Here is a 20,883-nt window from a genome sequence, read left to right as displayed (position 1 = left end):
ACAATAATGACAGTAATGGTGTAGTGCTTTCTTTACCACAGATGCTAAGAGACAAAGCATTGGAGAAAGGCTTCAGGCCATGTTGTGATTATTCAAGTGAATTTCAGGCACATCTTGCAAGGAGTAATACAAGTTTGAAAGTATGTAAAATGTAGCTGCTATGTCTGCATTTACTGCAAAACCACAGTAAAAAAGACAAACAGGAATAGGCTTAAAACACAAATATCCTTAAGCTTCCAGTAGTGGGAAGGGAGTTGCAAAGCAATGGAGTTGTGATCACCTGGAGAGCTGCTGAGTGTCTCTCTTTCTTTCAATGGCTTTCAGAAGTGGTCACACAAATGTCTGCAGGGCTAATTCTGATGCCAGGAGTGACAACAGATTCTGTCTTGTGGCTGAGTTGGCAAAGATAACATTGTGAGTCTCTGCACAGCTCATTTTGTTCATAGTTGTCTTCTTCTGAGACAAAATCATCCTTTGTGGCAATTGCTTTCTGTCATTTCCCCTTAAACAGGATTTAATACTCCAGTGTGATCAGGGCCTGTTGATTGTGGGCTCAAAGGAACAAGCGGCTCTGATACTCATGTGCCTATTTCTGTCTTGTGGTAGGAAGGGCACTAAGATGCAACATACAGGTACAAAAGATACTAGGAAAACATGGTATTTAAGAGATGCTGGATTTTCTGAGTATGAGGATAAAATACTTCTCATTAGTTACACTTAGGCAGGTTTGTTAGGCAGGAGTGTCAGGAAGGCAGGAATGAAGTTGATTAAAACTTGATTATTAAATCCCTGTGATAAAACTGCTTTTAGCATGAGGGAGTCAGTAACAGAAGGGAAGGCTATGAGGGTAAGGGACACATCAATCCACCTTTCAGCTATTTCCTACCTTCAGTGTCTAGAACCCTATGCTGTGCTTATTCAGTTTCTTGATGTCACCCTAGCAGTCCCTGAAGGATGCAGGTGAAAGCTTCTCTCTGTAGGAGCTTGTTGGGTGCACTGCATTGAGATGGGACCTCCTTAAGTCAAATCAGGATTTATTATGGCATTTGATGAGAACAGAACTCTCTGCTGGCCCCATGCCAAAGGCTGAATCATTCCTGATGAGTCTTTTATGGTATACAAGGTGCCACCATTACTCAGGAGTTGGATGAAAGATGTTGTTAGTGATATGATATAGTGATGTATGGGAACAATGCAGGTGCAGTGTCACACCACCCCCCCACCCCCCCAAACATGTCTAAAGAACAGCATGTCTTCTGTTTGGAATTATAGCAACAGAAAGGTTCAGCTTTTGAAAATCTGCTGTGAAAAGGAGCTTTGAAGTTCATATTATTTTGGTTTAGAAATGTCCTAATTATAGACCAGATTTCAGGCCATGGAAGTACTGGTAGGGAGAAGTCCAGTGTCATGAGTCAGAGCTTTATGCCTGATTCAAGGGTAACAATTAAATACTGGGTGTTGATCATGAAATAGTACAGTTCACTGTGAACAGCAATAACTTCAAGAGTTTGCTCTAACTGCTGCATTTACATCCTTGGTCCAATTTATAATCCTGGAACTCTGTGTCAGCTTTATGCAGAATAATAAGACAAATATTACAGTTATGGCATTGCAGAAAGTAAATGCTTATTTAAACATGCACCTTGTGCAGAGCTCTAAGCATCCCTGTAAATCACTCCTCAGCCTGACAGAGCTCTTAGCTAAGGGTGATTTATGTATTTTCCTGACAGCATGCTCTCAAAATAAAATTAAATAAATGAAAAATACAGGTAATTACAATGAAGCAAATGTCCTACTTTAGAATCTAAATCCGTTTTAACTTTTATGTACTATCTTCAGGTAAGTAATAAAATGTGTTTAACTGCAGCTATGTTACAAGTGTTTGGAAATAGAAATTGGAAATTATGCCCAATTCTTTTCAATTGAAAAAGATGTGAGGCAGAAACATTTTAGTGAAAGAAACTGAATAAAAAGCCCTTTTTTCAGGGAATATTAGAAATAATCAAAAAGTGAGTTAAGTCAGATGGTAACTGAAAGCATGACAATGATAGTGAGATTTTTGAAGGAAGGTGCTGTAGTCATCCCATGAAGAGCCAGGTTCTCTAACTCTGCTGTGTTTATTGTCCCCAGGGAGTCCACACAGCTTCTCCAGCTGTCCTCCCAAATGAGTTACCTTATTTTAATAAAGATATTAAAAACTTAGGGAATACCCAAATACAGCAACAGAACAAAGCAGCCTTGGCTGTTCTCATATGAGCAGAGATAGGAATGACTCAGATTACTTGTTCAAAAAAACAAGTAGTAATAAGACATAAATATGTATGGAGCCACATCAAGGAGCTTATCATGAGCTCTTGTCTGAGCCCACTTTACAGAACAATAGAAGCAGCAAATCCTTAGGTCAGAAATTAAAGAGAAATGGCCACAGAGTCTATTTCTCATTTTCAAAATGTATATGGAACTGCAGCTGTACCCAGTACTACAGCATCTTAATAACAGAAAGCGCTTGAGATGGCTCCCCCTAAGAGCCTCAGCCACTGGTACTGGCACAGGGGCAGGTCCCCATCGGCCATGTGCCTCCGTACCCCGGAGCTGGCCAAAGCCTGCAAACCTGCTCCTGGAGACGTCACAGCTGTTGCAAAGGGTGACAGAGAAAAGAGATGGGGAGCGGAGCCTAGCATGACAGCACCTGGATGCTGTGAACAGGTTAGTAGGGAGGTAATAAGATTTTTTCATGTTTTCCATGTGCAGCAGGTCTTTGGGAGAAGGCAGGAATTCCGACTTCTTTAACTTTTCTGAGCTTTTCTGCAGTTACGACCTGAACTTTGATCAACATGATAAAGCCGTATGTTGACCAGTTTCTTTAATGCTGGCTTAATAAGAAATCAGGTTCCTCATATTACAGTACTGCATAGCTGAATGCTTTCCTGCAGTCTGCATTCCTCTCCAAAGCAGCAGTCACTAGAGCAGGTGTCAGACGAGACAGCAAAGCAGTGATTGTTGTACTTCAGCAATTCTTTTTTTTTCCCCTTATGTACATTTGAGACAGGTGATCAAGCAAGTATATGGCTATTTATTTGCCACTACTGCAGTTAAAGCTCATATGAACCATTACACAGAAAATTACTTTTCTTTCTCAGTTTATATGCCTGACCTTGATAGCTTTTGCTGTTCACTAGTACCGTTGCCATGGAAATGGGAGAATGATCTTTCTCTTGGTAACGTTGAATAATGAAGGGTCACTGAGACTTTCTAGGTCAAGAGATCATTTTCAGAGTTCATCTCCTTGGAGGGTAAATGTTATTCCACAGAAATGTTGTGTATGGATTGATGTGGTTGTTACTTCATCATCCTAAATTAAACTATGAGCCCCCCTGACTTCAAGCTAAGAGCCAGACCTACTGATTTCTAATAAGCCCATCTCTTTGAGGCTGTTTTTTCTCAGTCTTCCCAGGCATGTCTCTCTGCTAACTCCTAATCCTGCGCTTTGGACAGCTCTTGAGATGTTTAGGGGAAAAAAGGCCCCACCCTCATTAGCCTCCTGGTTTGAAAAGCCAAAGTAAATGTGTGCTGCCATATAATTCCTGCTTCCTTTGCCCCTATTTTTATACAGAGCATGTTGAAAAGTCTCTCTGTCTATAGTTTCTGGCTCTCTGAGCAGGTCTTCATTTTCGCTATACCCTTTATTTTTCCCTGCATGTCCATTCTGAACAAGCTGTGTCCTTTCATATCAGTATTCCAGTCATGTGATTTATTTCCTCAGATCCCTTGCTCTGTAAGGGTAAATGAACACTATGAGGTCCTTTTCATAACATCTGTAATTTGACTATCCCTCTGTCTGTCATCTTAGTTTACTGCCAGGAAAACACAGATTTTCACCGCATGATATAATAACTATAAGAAAGATTTAGATGGTTGTAAATGGTGCGATAAGACTAATTTTGAGTACATTGTTTCAAGATGACTTGCAGAGATTTAGCCAGTTAAAAATAGTAAGTGTTGGGCTAATGTAGTTTAATGCCTCGCACTGACAATATACTTAGGGACAGTCTACATAGAAAGTTGTCATGAGATGGAAGAAGTCCTGCATTGAGAGCTTTGAAAACAATGGAGACTCTATTGGAAGAAATAATTAGGTGCAAATGTTGGAAAAAAGAAGTAGATGACATCTATCCTGGTCCATCTGGCACCCACAGGCAGGATCTAGCCCTCTGGGACATTTCCATTGCCTTGTCCTTGGAAGAAACAGGTAATGAGTTTTCTGGGAATAAGCTGTTGTAACAAATTCCTTCTCCTGGGCTGAGTCCAACACAGAGCTAGGCACTAGGTCCCTGTTAGGAGAAGGGGGGAGCTGAAGGAACATCTGTTTTCACATATGCAGAGTGTCCAGAGGAGCCAAGGTTAGATTATCCTATTAATATGTTGTTCCTATAACTAACTTTATGGTTAATAAATAAAACATAAATAATACCATGACCTTTTCCAAACCAGGACTAGCTCATGGCTACTATGTACATATAAACCAAATCTTCCTGCCTAGTTTTTGTTGTCTGCTTGTGAGGAAAAAAATGCTGCTCTCTCCTTGGGTGCTTTCTCTGTAAGATGCAAACTGAAAAGAGGACATTTCCACCTTTGGAAACAAACTGCCCCTTGGTAATAGCATGCTATATGAAAAGACCTGATGCATTAGAACATTGCAATTTTATTTTCTTTTTAAAACAAAGAATTAAGAGGAAGTGGGTATAATTTTCTAGTTTTTTTCCTTCTCTTACTTCCTTTAAGGTAACTCCAAAACCAGCTTTTAAGAGTCAAACACTGCACGAAATTGGGAAGGGAACCATTTGTGTGCAAGAAATTCATAAACCTTCTCTATTGGAAGGATCAGGGCTTATTCTTTTCCTTTTAAACTGCTTTAATTTTCCACATGGCTTTCTGAGAATTTGATTATTTTGGCTTCTGGCCATGATCATCAGCACCAACCACTGGGAAATCTGTTCTGTCACTCCTTACCCAAGTCTCCCCAAAACTTTTCCAGCAGCCACATTTTTGGGGATTACAAGAAGTGTAACATGTGACTGCAGCAAACAGCCAACCCTTTGGTCTACCTGCACGTTAAAGAAATGTACCACTGATTGTGAAGTTATTGCAAATGATTGTACACAAATGGATTGTCTCATTGCTCACCTATGATGATCCTCAGCAGAGCTGAAGTGATTGTCTAACTGGAAATGTTTATACTGCATGTTCTTTTGGAGGTTGCTATGGGAAAAGAGAAAACATACTCAGTTACATGGGGCTGTTCCCGAGGTTCAAGTGATCCTTCAGTGGAAGCAGAGCATGAAAGGAAGCAGAGAATCACACGACATTTTGATGATTAAAGCGCAAATATGCAACAAGACTATTCACTAGCAAAAGTTGCCAGTTACCTTTTAATGTAGACAACTCAGAACAGGGAAGCTATTGGGTGTCTCTTGGGAATGAATAGCTGAGTATCCTGTGGTACAGAGCCTCTTGGTGCAGGTACTGTATGGCCTCATCCAAACCCAAATATTCACACTCCTTGGCTGGATGTGGAACATTCTTCTACTGTGAGAATAAGCTCTTATTTTCTTTGATGACTCAATGGCAAAGTTCAGTGGAAAATTAGCTGTAACCTTGGACATCAAGTGGCAGAGGATGCTGTCTCAGCAGCACTGCAGTGAGAAAATTAGCATCCAAAAATGTTGAAGAAAGATATTTTAGAGAGAGAATGGAAAAAATCCTTTTGCAAATTCTGTCCCCCAGGGAAAATATTAACAACTGAAAATTCAGCTTGCAAGGATATTACATTTTCAATTCTTCATTTTATTTTAATAGCTTGTTTTAAGGGCGAGGAGAAGGACATGTTTTAGTGAAGTATTTACTACTTCCTTTGGGAAGTATTTTTTTTCTTTTTAGTTCTAGGATCAGGATGTGATGGAGGTGACATGGGACTTGCTGTGGGAGGCCTTAGCAAGGCATGGATTCCTAAATCCCTTGTTAGGTGCTGAAGTCAAAACTCAATGCTGCCAGCCCCTGGAACTGCCTTCTCAGCTTTGAAATTCTTAAGGTACCTCCATTTCTGGTCATGGCCATAATTTTGTTAGGCTTGATGGGGGTTTGAAGGGAGACTTGAATTTCAGTCCCTGCTCCACTGGATATTTACTGTAAGTATAAAATAAAGCAAGGATTAAGAAGGACTCACTTCTCTCAGGGGACTGCCCCATGACTCATCTGTGGGGTACATCTGACCCAGTGAACATGTCATTATTTAATGTAAGTGGAGCCGGTTCGGTAGGCAAGAATGAGCATCAGAGTCTAAATGCTCTTTTGGAAAAAAGGGAATTATAGACCCTTAGGCAGAAGAGTAATTTGAGCCCAGACCTATATTCTGGGCAAAAGCTGTATCTACTGAAGGCAGCTTTAGCTTTTGAGAAGACTTATTAGAAATAGCACTGCTTTGACAGCATCTGTGTTCTTATGAGGGTCTGTGGTGAGAGGGCTGGGCATTGTACACTGAGTGTAACAGAGAAGGAGTAATGCCACCCCCTTCCCATGCACATGAGAAAAATCAGTCTGAATTTAGTTGCTGTTGTAGCCTAGTTTGGTTTGGTTTTTTTCATAGCTGCAGTGTTTCTGAATAGCAGCATCTTCCCTGGATTATAAATGGCACCCACCAGGAAGCAATGATCTGAAGCATCTGTAAATGTTTCTTACTCAGTTTCACAACATCACTTTGAAAGGTCAAATAACATTTGGGGAAATGGGAAATTGCATCTGCACTTATCAGTGGTTTTGTCTTTTTATTTATTTATTATTTTATTTCTTAAATTTATTACAGCTGTCCCTATAAATCACCCAAAATCAGTTAGGAACTGTTTATGTGCTAATTAAAAGACATTCCTTGGGCCATCAGCCTTATTGTCTATATAGCCAAGACAAAGTGTAGGAGGAGAAAAAGGTGCATGTAGTTTATGAGCTACTGCTCTGTGGCAGGAGCAGAATTCAGATCCATACCTGGCCTTTGAGATCAGTGCTCTTAGGAGATCAAGGTGTGCAGCAGAGTGCACAGATCCATTCTGTTTTGAAAACCCCCCAACACCTACTCTGTGTCATGCTTTGCGTGGAGTAAATTGGTTGCTAAGTTAGAAGGGAGCCTGAGGGATTGACTCCAGGCTGTGCTTTGGCTACTCTGCTGAGCTGCTTATACCACCCACAGTGCACTGCACTGCTGAGACTTGGTTGTTTTTTACTGAGGAGTGAAAGGAAGCCTGATCCTGTAGGCTCCAAATTATACCAGTGCCTCTGAATCAGCCGCAAAGACTTGTGATAGTTTCCACTGCTGTTGGCTGCCTAGTTCACTAAAACCAATGACTTGTTATCAGTATTCTTCTATTTGTCTGTCTGGTGTTGGGTGGCAACTCACCACCTAATTCACTTAGCACTTGCTTTGGTCCTTGGAGAATCAGGTAACAAAGTGAGCAGCAGCACACAATGCTCCTGATGCCATGCTCCAAGGAATGCCATTTCTCAGACACTGGGAGGAATGGAAGCCCAAGCACTGGTGAGTCAGAGCAATCAAGGTGTGTGCTGGGAGCACTGCCCAACTTGAATGAAAAACGTTTTCAGTCGCAGTTAGAATTGCTGCATGTAATTTCCCAGCAGCTGCTAGCTTGGAGGTTAGAGAACATGAGTTGTAGCAAGAATGGAAACTGAAGCTAAATTTAACTTCTCACCGAATTGTTGTGGGATGTTAGGAGTTTGGATTTATTTTTCTACCAATGAAGTGCAATGGACATTGCTGAAAGGGGCTAGTGAAGAGTTTATGAAACAAGAGATGAATTCAAGTTAAAAGGCCTATTCGTCAGGGTAATAATTTTGGTGACTTGGGAGGGACTTCCTTTTTTAGATGGTGTTTCTTCCAATTATAATCTTGCCTTATGGGTCTGAATTTAGTTCTTACTTCAGCAGGCATCATGACTGATGTCAGAAGTCTTAAAAAGGATTAAGTGCTCCATATATGACCAATAAAATTGAGTTGTGAATTAGAGGTCCCTTCACAGATGTAATAAAGTTTTCTTTCTGCAAGCAGTGAAATTTCTTTCTTGTAGCTGTCAGTGTAGTCGTTCTGCATCGGTGTAAGATATCAACAGTGTGCTCAGGGCAATAGCAGAAAAGGGCAGAGATCAAATAAGGGGAAGGGAGCAATCTCAGTTGACTAGAGCTGTTCCAAACCAATTGCAAATGCAATAAAACTATAAAGCTCAACTCTGCTCTTGGAAAAATGTTCTAGGAACTTAGTAAGAGTGCAATGATTTTATATGATGTTGGTCATGAAAATACAGCTCAGAGCTTCTGAAACCCATACTTCTTGTACACTGGGACTTCAGTACAGCTATGATAATTACCCAACACAGAAAACTTCCTCTACTGATAGATTAGTGCACGCTTCAGGATCTCAGTTAGTGTGAACCACTGGCTAACAAACAGTCCATCTGACTGAGGAAAACAGACAGAAAATACCAAATCCTGCACTGAAGTGAATGGAGAACAAAAGCAACCAAACAAATCCAGCTGAAGAAACTTGCAGTGGAAGACTCTGGTGAGCAAGGGTTACTTCTCTAGAATTAGAACGAAACTGTAAAGAATAGGAAACATGAAGAAAAATACTCTTTTTCACCAGGAGATTCAAAAGGTGAGTGCATGTTACATGGAGAGCTGGATTAGCAATTAATGAATAACATTATTGCTGTATTTACGAGTGTATCAGAAAAATTTCTAAGTACTTTCAAAGGACTCTGATTCATTCACACAGGCAGTGCTCAGGTGAGTGAGACCACGTATGAAATTGCAATGGCCAGCAGCGTGTGCAAGGCAGCTTCTGCAGGTCTGGGTGTGCGGTGCCCATCCCTACCTGACTGCTTTTAGCAATGCAACTATACTAAGCTGAAAGAAATCAAAAGTCATGGCAGAGTGGTTCTTGGTGAGCTCCAGGGGTCTCTGCAGCCCAGCTGAGGAGATTTAGTGTTGGGGCAGAGTGAGAAACAACCCTAACTGTAAAGTGACTTGCTAAATAGTCCATGTACAGCTAGTAATATCCCAAAGGCTGTTCCATACATGCTCTGGATATAAAGATGTAATCAGACTCAAGATATTTCACATTTTCCAGAAGTTGTCAAAATAGATTGGCAAAAAAAAAAAAAAAGAATAGAAAGGAGGAAAGAAATCTCTGTCCTGGTTCTGCTTTGTTCCTAATTAATTCCAGGGCTGGTCATTCAGTGTATAGATGCAGAGAGATAGAAAGCTCACCAACTGAATGCCATTAGACTGCAGGACAGTAACAATGTCTGAGCTTTTCCAAACGTATGTGAGAAGCAGGCTGTTAGGATGCTTCCAGTTTCAACAGCCAAAGTATGAGAAGGGGCATGCAGGAGAAATGGAGAGGGTCCTTTATAAGGCAGTGGCTGGTCTGTTTTCTGCCACGTTAGGGTACAAACAGGACAAAGACAGATTTCAGCAAAGTTTATGAAGTCCTGGTGGGGCTAAACCTCAATATCTGCAGAGTAAGACCTGCCCCTGCCACAGAGTGTTGCTATTCATGTCAGCAGTGCCACAAAGTCCAAGCACTGGTGGTGACTTTTAAGGTTGAACAGTTTTAGTCATATGCAGTATACCTTCTCCACAAACAACATGTACTTCATTGTGCTTTGTATCTTAGTGCACTAGAACTAATCTACTAAAATATTCATGCAGCAAAGAAAAATGGGAATTAAAAAAAATAAAGTATGTGCAGCGTATTGGAATTAATATGCTGAGTGGAACAGTAACTTCTGTATTGCTGAGATTTTTAACCTTGCCACCTTAATGGTGTTCTGATGCAGTGCTTTACATTGAGTATTTTTCTCTTTTAAAGTTCAAAGATGAAATAAGGCTGGGAAGGGGAGGGGGAGCACCAGGAGCACTAGGGCTGAGTGCTTTGTGAGTAAAGCTCATAAACACATTCAACTAGTAATTTCATACACAGAATGAAATTCAGAGCATGCAGCCATAGGAAGCTGCGCAGTAATTAAGCAAAAGAAAAAAAGACTTAATGAGATTTAAGTGATACATATGCAGAGCTGACCCTTAGATAGTCATAAGTAAATTTCACCCTCATATGGCTGCTCTTCTAAATGGGTGTGCATGAAAAATCCCACATCTGTCTTTTGTTTTTATTGTTAGCCATGTATTTCTGCTGCACATGTGCTGAACCCTGTGCTTAGCAGTGCCTAATAGTCTTTATTAATATATGAGTTTTAAAAAATATATAAGGTATTTGTTATGTTAAAAGCTCTTGAAAATCCAAGCTGCAAGAATGATTTTCAAAACACTGAAATTGGGTAACTCACACTATTCTGCCCCCAGCTACAAATTACAGATGAAGCTTTTTATGCTCTGACTCAAAAAGAAATAATGAAAACTTATTTTTGGCAACAAACCAGCTGGGGAAAATTATATTCAAACTGCAAATTCACTACAAATTGAGAGTGTGAGTACAAAAGAGATAAAGAAAAAAGGGTGGTCTATAATGAAGCCAGTTTTGCAAGCATAGCTGTGTTGGGCATACTAATCACCTGCTGTATTAGGTTAGAGAGGACATTTAAACCCTCATGGAACCTGAACGTACCTAAATCCATTTTCCAGGTGTTGGTGTATCCTCCCTCTGGTCCCAAGTCTTGCACAGATGCAGTTTCCTGAAGGCCTGAGGGCTCTGTAGTATTATACGGGTTTTTCTGCACAAAGGTGATTGCAAGAAGTGGTCTGCTGGCAGCTCCCAGTGGAGTACAGCTTGTGTGGGAGCTTGAGGTGATGAGCTTTAACCTTAAAAAAAAACCCAGAAATTAAACTTATTTTAGTTGTTTTCAAACTGTATCTTTTAAAATACATTTTTCATTAAATGTAGGTATTCAGCTTTAAGGTATTCCTTAATTTTCTGGCTGAACAAACCCTTTGCAGAATTACCCTGAACTGTGCACCAATATTCATGGCCAAGGACGTGGCAGGAGGACTGCTATCCCAGGTTAAAGTGATGGACTGGGGGTCCATCCAACCCTGTACCTCCACTGTAAAGGTCAGGCAGAGTGATTCTTTGATCACATACTACTATCTCTCAGCATAAAAAAGGATTAGGGATTTCCTGCGCAAGCAACTGCACCTGAATTGTCACATTTAATAATCCAGAACAGAATTGTCTTCTGAGAATTTACAGGCTCCTTTTTAGATGTCCCTAGCATCCTGTGGCAAGGACATCCTTAGAGTAATCCAGTTGTCTTGTCGTTTTTCTGTGATTACACTAGAAACACTCTGTAGGGCTATTACTATGGTACCCTTGAATATTACAGTGTATATGCAGGCACAAAGGTACAATTCTTTAGAGCAATTCATTAGCATGAATCAGAAATGGTGCTCTGAGGGCTTCCTAAAGAGTAGACAGTTGTGTGGGATAAGCAATAATCTTTGCGAGTTTAATTTTATCAGTTGTGCCTGTCTGCCTTGGAAGTGGCTCAGTGATAGTGGGTTGCAGAGAGATATTAGCAGTGTTTATGCCAAAGCAGAAGACAGATTCAAATATTGCCTGTGCCTGTTCTACAGGGTCCTGAACGCTCTGAGGTTTGGCTGCCCTTAATTCCTGTTGCTGATGAAGGAAATCAGCTCTGTTTAGAAAGTGCACAGTTCTTTGGTGGTTAATGTAGGAGGCAGTGATACACTGGAGAGACCTAACCATGATCTTAGAAGTCTAAATGCAATGCCTTTGTTTGCTCTGTGTTTCTGTTTGTTTTAATCTCTATATAAAGTTTGGTCCTTGGAATTCAGCTGCCTCAGGGAACTTCATGTGATGATTTAACTCCCTGGTATACTACTGTTTCTTTTTGTCTTTCACTATAACACACATGCTGTACACAACTCATTAAGGCAAATCCAAAAATCCCTCTTATGCTTTCAGTTATATCAGCTTTTCAGCTGTCATACCACCTTTTATTGAAATCCTGGCAAGATCTCCAAGCTAAGCTGAGTGAACATATTAGTAGGGACCTCCAAGACACATGAGCTATTTCAGTACTTGGCATACATTTCTCTGCATTGACTCTGAACAAAGCAGGGTGGCAGCAGAATAATACTGGGGTGTTAGAGGATTTGGATTTGGCAGCAGCACATCACGTTTCTTTTATTTGTGGTCACTAAAAATCCCAAGTCAGTGTTGTCTTGCCTCAGCTGTACTGCTCAACAAGTGTATTTTGAATGTACTACATGGTGGGATTTGTTTTCCCATGTGACGCTGCCTTTGTTTGCAGTTTCTGCTCTCTGTGTTTTTGACTCTTAGACTTATCATCCAAATACTACTTCACTATAACTGTGGATATCACCACAGTAGTTATGTGACTATCTCTCCATCTTCCCCTGCAGTCTGGGTTACTGACTCTCCCTCTGTATTTATCCCATATGATACTGAAGTTCTGTTATCCCCATTTTCATTGATGAGGGATGAGTAATAAAGAGACTTGCCCACTGAAAGAATTTTATGGACACATTGCCTTGCTGCCAAGACAGCCCTGACTGATAAACTCCCTTCTGTGTGGGCTGAAGTTTAACTGTCTCATCACATTTCCTATCTTTGTTTTCTCTTTCAGGCTAACAGCTAAAGCCGTCGCTGTTCTCTTACCGATCTTGGGAAGCTCGTGGATCTTTGGGGTTTTGGCTGTCAATGCCCATGCATTAATATTTCAGTATATATTTGCTGTTTTCAATTCACTACAAGTAAGTAACTGGTGGAAAAGTTTATGGCTATTACACTGCTGCTGAGATCCAGTAGGTGGATCATTACTAATATCTGCACATGCTTGTGTTTACTGCATTTTTTCCTATGTTCCTTCCTCTGTCTTTTAAGCCTGTACTCACCATACAGTGCTGGCAATAGTGATTCTTTCCCAAATAATGGTTACAAAGGGGAAGAATCCTTTTATGTCTCAGGAACAAAAGTACTATAGTTACAAGAGTGCAACAGTGTTCTCCCCATAAACTGACAAGAAAAGTTCCAATTATCTCCAAAATGAAAACTGTAAGTTCAGCTGAATATTCCCCCAAAAGAAAAGAATTCTGGGGAGGGGAAAGGTATGGAATCTTTTCACTTTCAACTGGACAAAAAGCACAAGAATGGCAAAATTCTGTTGTGAAAATTTTCACAATGCCAAAACCTTGCTTTTCTAATGTGAAAAATGTTGATCTGGCATTTCCCAAAGAGTATTTCCCTCTGCCTTTATCTTTGCAAGCACAGATGAAAAGTTCTCTTGTCATGAAAACAGAATTCCTGGTTCTCTACAGCCAGATTTCTCTTGACACCCCAATGATTAGGAGGTGCTGTTTAATAGGAAAAGGTCCAAACAAGCCTCATGGTAACCTAATGCTGCAGGTGTCTCCAGTTTAATGTAGGCACAGTTTGGCCCACTCTTTGATATTTATGCATCTCCAGCTACTTGATACCTGCTTTAGACAATACTGCAAGAAGTACACTATGGTATGTCAGATTCACCCTTCTCCCTTTTATCTGTTTTCAGGGATTTTTCATGTTCCTGTTTCACTGTCTTCTGAATTCAGAGGTATGTAACCAAATAGTTCTAACTAATTTGGTGTTACCAAATTCAAGTAACATGAGTATAAAACAAGAAAAGACCGTCTGTTATCACTGCTTCCTATGCTGATTTCTTTTTTCTTTCAATTAATACACAGTGTTAATACAAGTCATTAGTAGTGACTTTGTGACTTATGGCATTTTGACCCATGCCTAAGACAGGTCTGAAAAAGAAAGAAAAGAGAATGAAAGAAGCACTGCTGAGCAGGGCATGGGCTGTGTTGCTAAGGAAGGATGCAGGACAGGCTCTGGCTTTGTTACATCTGCAGTTCCAAAGAGGAAAATAAATACTATTCTCAGAAAACATACTTTCGGACATTGCTCATGCAGCCTTTAATGGGAAACCAAACAGAGTAGGACATACTCCAGGTATTTTTCTTGGCAGGAAGTTCAGGGTTTCATAGTGGATCAAGGCATCTTTTGCATTAAGGCTGTCTCAGAGGAGCTGGAATAAAGCCAAGGCAAGGCTGATGCCAACAGGACATGTGGAGACCAATCTCTGCTGGGCCTGGAGCTTGCATTATCCTCTCCTCCCATGGCAGATAGCAGAAAATGCTCAGCAGCATCTGTTACAACAGAAGTTTCTTATGAACACCACTTCTGGCTCATGGGAGTGTTGCCTGGGGAATACAACTTGGATTCTCCCACAGCAATTTCTTCTGGATGCTACTAAGTAGTTCTGCCCCATGGCCTGCTCTTTCTTCCTATGTAACAGTAGCACTCCAACTCCTCTGTGGAGATGTTATTTAGTATTTACAACCTGTTCAGTCTTAAAGCATTGATACGACTTTTGCTACAGTCAGCCTGGAGAGTCAGGGCTGATTATGGAATTCTTGATCTTTACTGAAATCAACTAAAGCTAAGCAGGCACATTAAAGGTAAGGAATAAAATATGTGTCTTTGTTCTAGTCTCTCCCAAGCTCAGAAAGCATTCCAATGTCTTATATCAAAGACAAATGTTGGAATTGCTGCCCTTTTTCCAGGAACCTCAGGAGAAAATTCAGAAACTTTTCAGAATTTTTACCCTCAAAAACCATTTTCTGTCAATTTGTGGTTGAAGATTTTATGGTTCAGGATTGTCACCTGCACTTGTGCAAACAGACATGAACTTTGCAAAAGAAATCTTCCACTGGCTTTCTTTTTTTCCCCGGAAGGTTAGAGCTGCCTTTAAACACAAAACCAAGGTCTGGTCCCTTACGAGTAGTTCAACACGCAACATCAATGTGAAACCCTTCAACTCGGACATTGTGAGTATTCCTTCCTTCCTTTTTCTTTTGACTTGTTGTACTTGAAAGTGTTGCACATTAAATTCTGTTAGAAAGGACACAAGGCAGCACACAGGTATTTTTAGTACCTAACCTAATGCATGGTGTAGATGGGTACAGTCAGTGAGCATTAAGTTGCAACTACAGTATGTTTTGAAAGCAAAGGACAATATTCTGGTTTCTGGCAAAATATCAAAATTAAACAAAGGTTTATGTTCCCACCAACTGTAATGGACTTTGCATTATGCATTCAAGAGTATTTTGGCAACCTATTTGTCTGATGATGATGGCTTTTTGATAGAGCACTTTTACATTTAAGCTTGAGGAATAAACTCTTAGATAAGCCAACATATGAATATGCTTTTCTAGCTCTCCTTAAAGACATCTATTTCTGTAAAGAACCAGACTTCTGAAGTGATAGGTATTATTAAGTGATCACTGCCAATCACTTTAGATCCTGGCAATACCTGTTTGAAAACCCTTTATGGCATATGCTTTCAAGACTGTGACAACTCTGTAATGTAAATAAAGGTTTTCAAGCTTTTACTTCATCCAAATAAGAGTGGTTTAGCAAAATACATACATCTATTTTCAATATTGTTTTGTTCTCCAGATGACTGGGAACAGGCCAGGCATGACCCCCACAAAACTGAACACCTGGGATAAAAGCACCAATTCAGGCAACCGCATTGATCTATCAGCAGTCTGACAGTAATACCAGCTTCTAAGTGAAAATCAAGCCACACATTCAGGACCTCTGTCACGGCATCCACATGTTTTTCCTCACTGTTGATACCAGTAGAAAACTGCTTTTTTAATCACTGCCTAACAAATTGGAAATTGCCATATTGTTTTGTTGAGTAAATAGCCCTCATCTGCTTGCCTTCAAAACTGTAACGCCTTCTACCACTTGGCTATTAGCAACAGATGTAATAATAGCTAGCACAGAAATACACTGGATGGTTTTGACAGCAACAATGAAAACACTAGGTATGCAAAAGGACTTACTGCTATCTGCATCATTCCAGCTCCCAGAACGGAGGAAAGGCAACATACCTCTGGAAAGATGAATTTTTATGCTTTAAAATGAAATGCTTCTCATTGTGATGTTGTAATGGGGCTATTCTGGTCTTGCTGTGCCCTCTCTGTTTACATTTATTTCCTTACAGAATCCAATTATCTAAGTGGAAGCTTATTCAAAATACATAGTGTGGTGATTAACTTAAATACTACAAGGAATCCGGGACATGAGCAAGAAGCGTGTTCTACCTACCCAGCTCCCAGTGTGGGCATGGAATTAGCTAAACTAATATACACATATTATGTCTCTATGCAGATGAACAGCACCTGTAACATGTAAATCTCCTATATGTGGCCTACTGGTATTTTAGATATTCCTGTTTACATCCTACTTACAAAAGGCAGAAGTGGCTAAGGGTATACTAGAGCAGTCCACTGCATTTCTATCACTGATTTGTATCTGCTCACATATCACAGTGCAAACTATTTGTATTGCTTTGCCTGAAGCTTCTGGATGCAATCAATAGCTGTCCATTAAGTGCATTTCACAAATGCGCTGTAGCTTTTGGAATCAAACTCTGGCACTGTGATTTAGCTTTCCTCTGGTTCCTGGTCAAATCGAGACACTGAATTCCAACCATAAAAATGTAACACAATGATATACTGTGAAGACAGCCAGACTACAAGTCTGAGTATTGTTACCTACAGACATCTTTTAAATAGGTCTCTGCAGAGTCTTTTGTGTTTTTAAACTCTGCTCAGCACTTAATAGCTTCTGCTTTAAAACTGCTATGAAGGATCTTTAAGGTGAAAAAAAAAACACTGTAATTTTGCTTTTGACCAGTGTTTTGTAGGTTCTCAGAGGTGGTGTTTGGAGCACCAATGATGCACCTTTCCAGATGGAGATATAGCAGGATGTAAGCTGGTCAGAACCCCTAAATATGTGTCTTGCTCTGGGATTTACTCGGCAGCCAGGGGCTCCAGAACAATTTCCAAAGATGCGTCTCCCTACACAGAGTGGCTTTGCAGGCACATCTCCTTAGCCCCAGCTCGTCCCCCTGTTTGCAGTAGCTGTCTCCCTAACAGACTGATTTGCTGGAATCACTCCTTTTCTAATACACTGGGCTATCAAAATAGTGCAAGGAAAGGAAATAGCAAAAAAAGAGGTTGAAGATTTGCCTAAGAGGTTTTGTGTTGATCTTTTTTTCTTAATTAATTGTTTGTGTCTTCAGCAGCTCAGACCATTTCTGGTCCCAGTGAATCTAGCAAGACATCTGCTATTGATTTCCAAGAGGAAAGATATTTGCACACTAATGTGCAGGGTGGAAATTGTTTATTGGATAGTAAGTTTGTGAAGAAGAAAATAAAAGTAAATTGATCTGTAAGGAACAGGAAACATTTATCAATTACAACTCAATTTAGGGACGTGTTTCATCCAGGAGACATGGAGCTGAAAGTTAGAAAACATCAATGCATTTCATTTCTGATCAGACCAAGTTTTCTTCATGTTTCCTTCCTACACTAAAAAAACAGAAAGATCTGTTTCAGTTTGGACCAATCTTTTCTGCTTTCTCCTCTTTGGGCCAAGACATGTTGGTACGGTCACCAAACTGAAACCTCACAGTCAACCCGAATCTGTCTGTGGCTACAGCTTTAGGCATTCCACAGAAATTACCTTAGTTTCACCTGATATATGCTGAATTTATGCAGCTGCAGCAGAATGTGACGTACTGTATATCACACATACACATGCATGAAACACATAAGCTGGTTGTTTTTCCCACTGCTCAATAACTCAACCTGTTGACAACTCTAAAAGGCAGGTCAGTAAAAGCTGAGTATGTAAATGGCTATATCTTTACTTTGGCTTTTATGCATGGATTTTTCCTTGCCTCTTCTGCATTGGATGTCCCACAGCTGTGTAAATATAGGGGCTGTTCTTGGTCTGAGAATGATTATTTTTTTTCCCAAAAAAAGACAAAGAAAAAGGAGCTCTCAGAATGTATGGAGGAGACTGCAACAGAACAGTACTGTGATAACAGAGTTCAGTGTTTGTATCATGTGCAGATGTTCAGACAACGTATTTAAGCATATTTTTTTATATTGGAACATGTGGGGGTTTTGTGTGTTTTATTTTGGGGTTTGGGTTTTGCTTTGTTTTTTTTTACACTGTGACCATGGATACAGATTTAAACCCTCTTTGATCATTTTTGATCTTTGTATTATAGCACAAACAGGTCTGTGAATGAACCAGGACATAAAAGCTTTCTTTAAACAAATCCTTAATTTTAAACAATATTCTCCTCTACACAGTTTTCACTGCCTGCATTTCCTCCCTCCTGTGCTCATACATGTATGGGTCCCCTGCGTCACTACCCAAGGTCCACTTGAAAAAAACTCCACAACAAATGACAATTACAACACACAAATGACAGCACTCTAAAGGCTGAATCTGGTTTTCATCCAGGTATAGCAGACTTAAAAACTGTTCACCAAAAAAGAAGAGCATGAAAATGTTTTTGGCTTTCTACCTGTGAACGTGACTTAGGTGTATTAAATACCGAGGGAGCATTTGTTATCCTGTATCTACCGAGATCCCCTGTGGATAACCTGCATCCTGTGCTTTAACTTTTGAACAATGTGATGAAGCTGTTTTATCTTGTTTATAGCACGGGATGTTAAGGAGGTGGAACATTGCATTTGGAATCCTGGGCTGGGGATGGTGTTTCTTCTGGTTTTGATAAACAAGTAAAAAAAGTCCAAAAGCACAAATGTGTTTTGTTGCCATCTAAGTCCATTCCTTTTGTTTGATTCAATGTATTTTTGTTGTTACTGAATGCAGCAAATGTACTGAATAAGAAATGCTCAAATGAATCTTTAAACAATCTCTTCCTGCCCTCAGCCTTTTGAAGCCTGAAAATCTTGCAGGTTATTTATAGCTTGTATATAGCAGCTATCACAGTATTTTTCTTTCAGGACCACATCATTTTGTCGATGGTATGAAATCTTAATTGAATGAGATGTGAGTTTTAAAACATGTAATGTAGCAAGAATGACTTTGCCAGTAAGTAGTAAAATAATTTAGTTTCATTGGTTTTCACCTCAAAATAAACAAATCTTACTTTCTTAAAAGAGCTTTGCATTTGTTCAAATGTTTGTCCTACTATATGCATCAGGTGTGCCTAAGTAATGTACAGGTAGGTAACTGTATTAAAGTTTATGCCCACCGACTATACTGAGAAAAGTCATTCCCTCCCCTTAAAGAAAGCAGCCTATTTTATGAAGCAGCTGCTGAAGATTATTTCTTTTAACCCAACTATTTCAGTAACCTGGTCAAAGTCAGGTCCTGGGTAAAAAAAAATCCATTTATGGACATGACAAACAGATTATGTCTCAGCCATAGAGGGTAAAATTCTCAGCAGTGTATGTGTATGAGTCTAAAATATATATTTATTTACTTCCCTACGAGGATGGTGGGGCCCTGGTACAGGTTGCCCTAAGAAGCTGTGGCTGCCCTGTCCCTGCCTATGCCAGGGGTTGGAACTACATGAGTTTTAAGGTCCCTTCCAACCTGAACCATTCTAGGATTCCATATAGACACACACACTTAAAGTTAGATATACACTGATACATGCATTTTACATATATAAAAATACATATATTAAAAAACCCAAACCCCAACATTTTTCAGAAGTCTTCCTACCACCACACCAACATCCTCTCTGTTTACTGGGGTTGGGGACAGATAATTTGCTCCACACACGATAATTTTCCATGGCAGTTTGGACTCTCCTGCAACCAAGTAACTGTAGCAGCTATCAATCAATCACTGCCATCCATGGTTTGAATGCTGGGGAGCACAGGCACAGTCAGAAAGGACAGTGTGCCAGAAACACCAGGGGTTTTGCTCTGCTGTTATGCTGCTCAGTGACCTTCAGCAAGTAACTCCCATACCATGTGTTTATCCCACCAGTGAAGTGACAGTAACAATACTGCCCTTCCTTGTTCAAAGTGCTTTGAAACTCAGAGTTGACAAACAGAGCATTTATTATTAAATCCTAATGCTACACAATGGTTTTGTTCTTTCATCTATTGCTGGGTGCAGTGCTGAGAACAAAAGGATTGTATGGCTGGCCCCCAAGGTTCACCCTGTCCCCCGAGCCACTGCATCCCATATTCATGCCCTGCTCTATCACTATAGAGCAGGGCAATGGGCATAATGACGTGCATTATAAAACCTGATTTTAATTAATGCCTACTGTATTAAAACTTTACTACTACTTCACTTTTACCTGGAAATGATAATGTAAATCCACAAATGATGTATCTCAAAGAACAAAGAGATCCATAAACTTATCATGGGTGCAGTGTTGTAGATGACACCTTTTCAAAGTAAAAGCTAGTTCTATTATGATTAATAGGCTGCCAGCTGCTTCCTCTATGTTGCATTGCTGTGTATATGTGGTGGGGTGATGATGGGAAGTTAAATAGGAGGGGATTTAGGTGATGAAAAATAACCAGAGTAATTATAACCTGAAAAATTAAAGGTTGGAATTCAGATGAGAAAGGTGTTTCATCATCTTTTAATACCTATTACAAAGAAACCTTTCTCCCTTTGTATCCCTCCAAATCATGTCATAAGGCATACATGAAAGAATGCTCTGTTGCTATTCTGTGGAACACAGAGGGTATTTTTAACACTTATCATTCATGACAGAATAATGAATTAGATAATTCTGTCACTGCTTTACATCATGTTTGCCTTTAAAAACATATTCATTATATCCATATTATGCTTGGATGATTCAGTGTAGTATGTCATGGATAGCTATTGCTATAATTGCCCTTGTTCACACTATTTTCTTTTTCAGTAATCCCATATGTTCTTGGAATTCAGAGGCCAGATTTCATCTT

General features: G+C 39.9%; 1 protein-coding gene across 1 annotated transcript in view; it reads left to right on the top strand.

Annotated features, from left to right (window-relative positions):
• ADGRD1 (adhesion G protein-coupled receptor D1) overlaps nucleotides 1-19,064 on the top strand; it is a 143,510-nt gene extending 124,446 nt beyond the window's left edge. Inside the window, exons 23-26 of the mRNA XM_031047898.2 lie at nucleotides 12,687-12,813; nucleotides 13,611-13,652; nucleotides 14,839-14,931; nucleotides 15,563-19,064. Coding sequence (XP_030903758.2) covers nucleotides 12,687-12,813; nucleotides 13,611-13,652; nucleotides 14,839-14,931; nucleotides 15,563-15,658 — 358 coding nt within the window. The 3' untranslated portion in view covers nucleotides 15,659-19,064. The remainder of the gene's footprint in view (nucleotides 1-12,686; nucleotides 12,814-13,610; nucleotides 13,653-14,838; nucleotides 14,932-15,562) is intronic.
• The last annotated feature ends 1,819 nt before the right edge of the window (nucleotides 19,065-20,883 follow it).

This window comes from Melopsittacus undulatus, chromosome 12, assembly GCF_012275295.1.
Source record: "Melopsittacus undulatus isolate bMelUnd1 chromosome 12, bMelUnd1.mat.Z, whole genome shotgun sequence".
In the NCBI taxonomy this organism is placed as follows: Eukaryota; Metazoa; Chordata; class Aves; order Psittaciformes; family Psittaculidae; genus Melopsittacus; species Melopsittacus undulatus.
The sequence above is the reverse complement of the archived record's forward strand: the minus strand, read 5'-3'. Positions and strand labels throughout refer to the sequence as shown.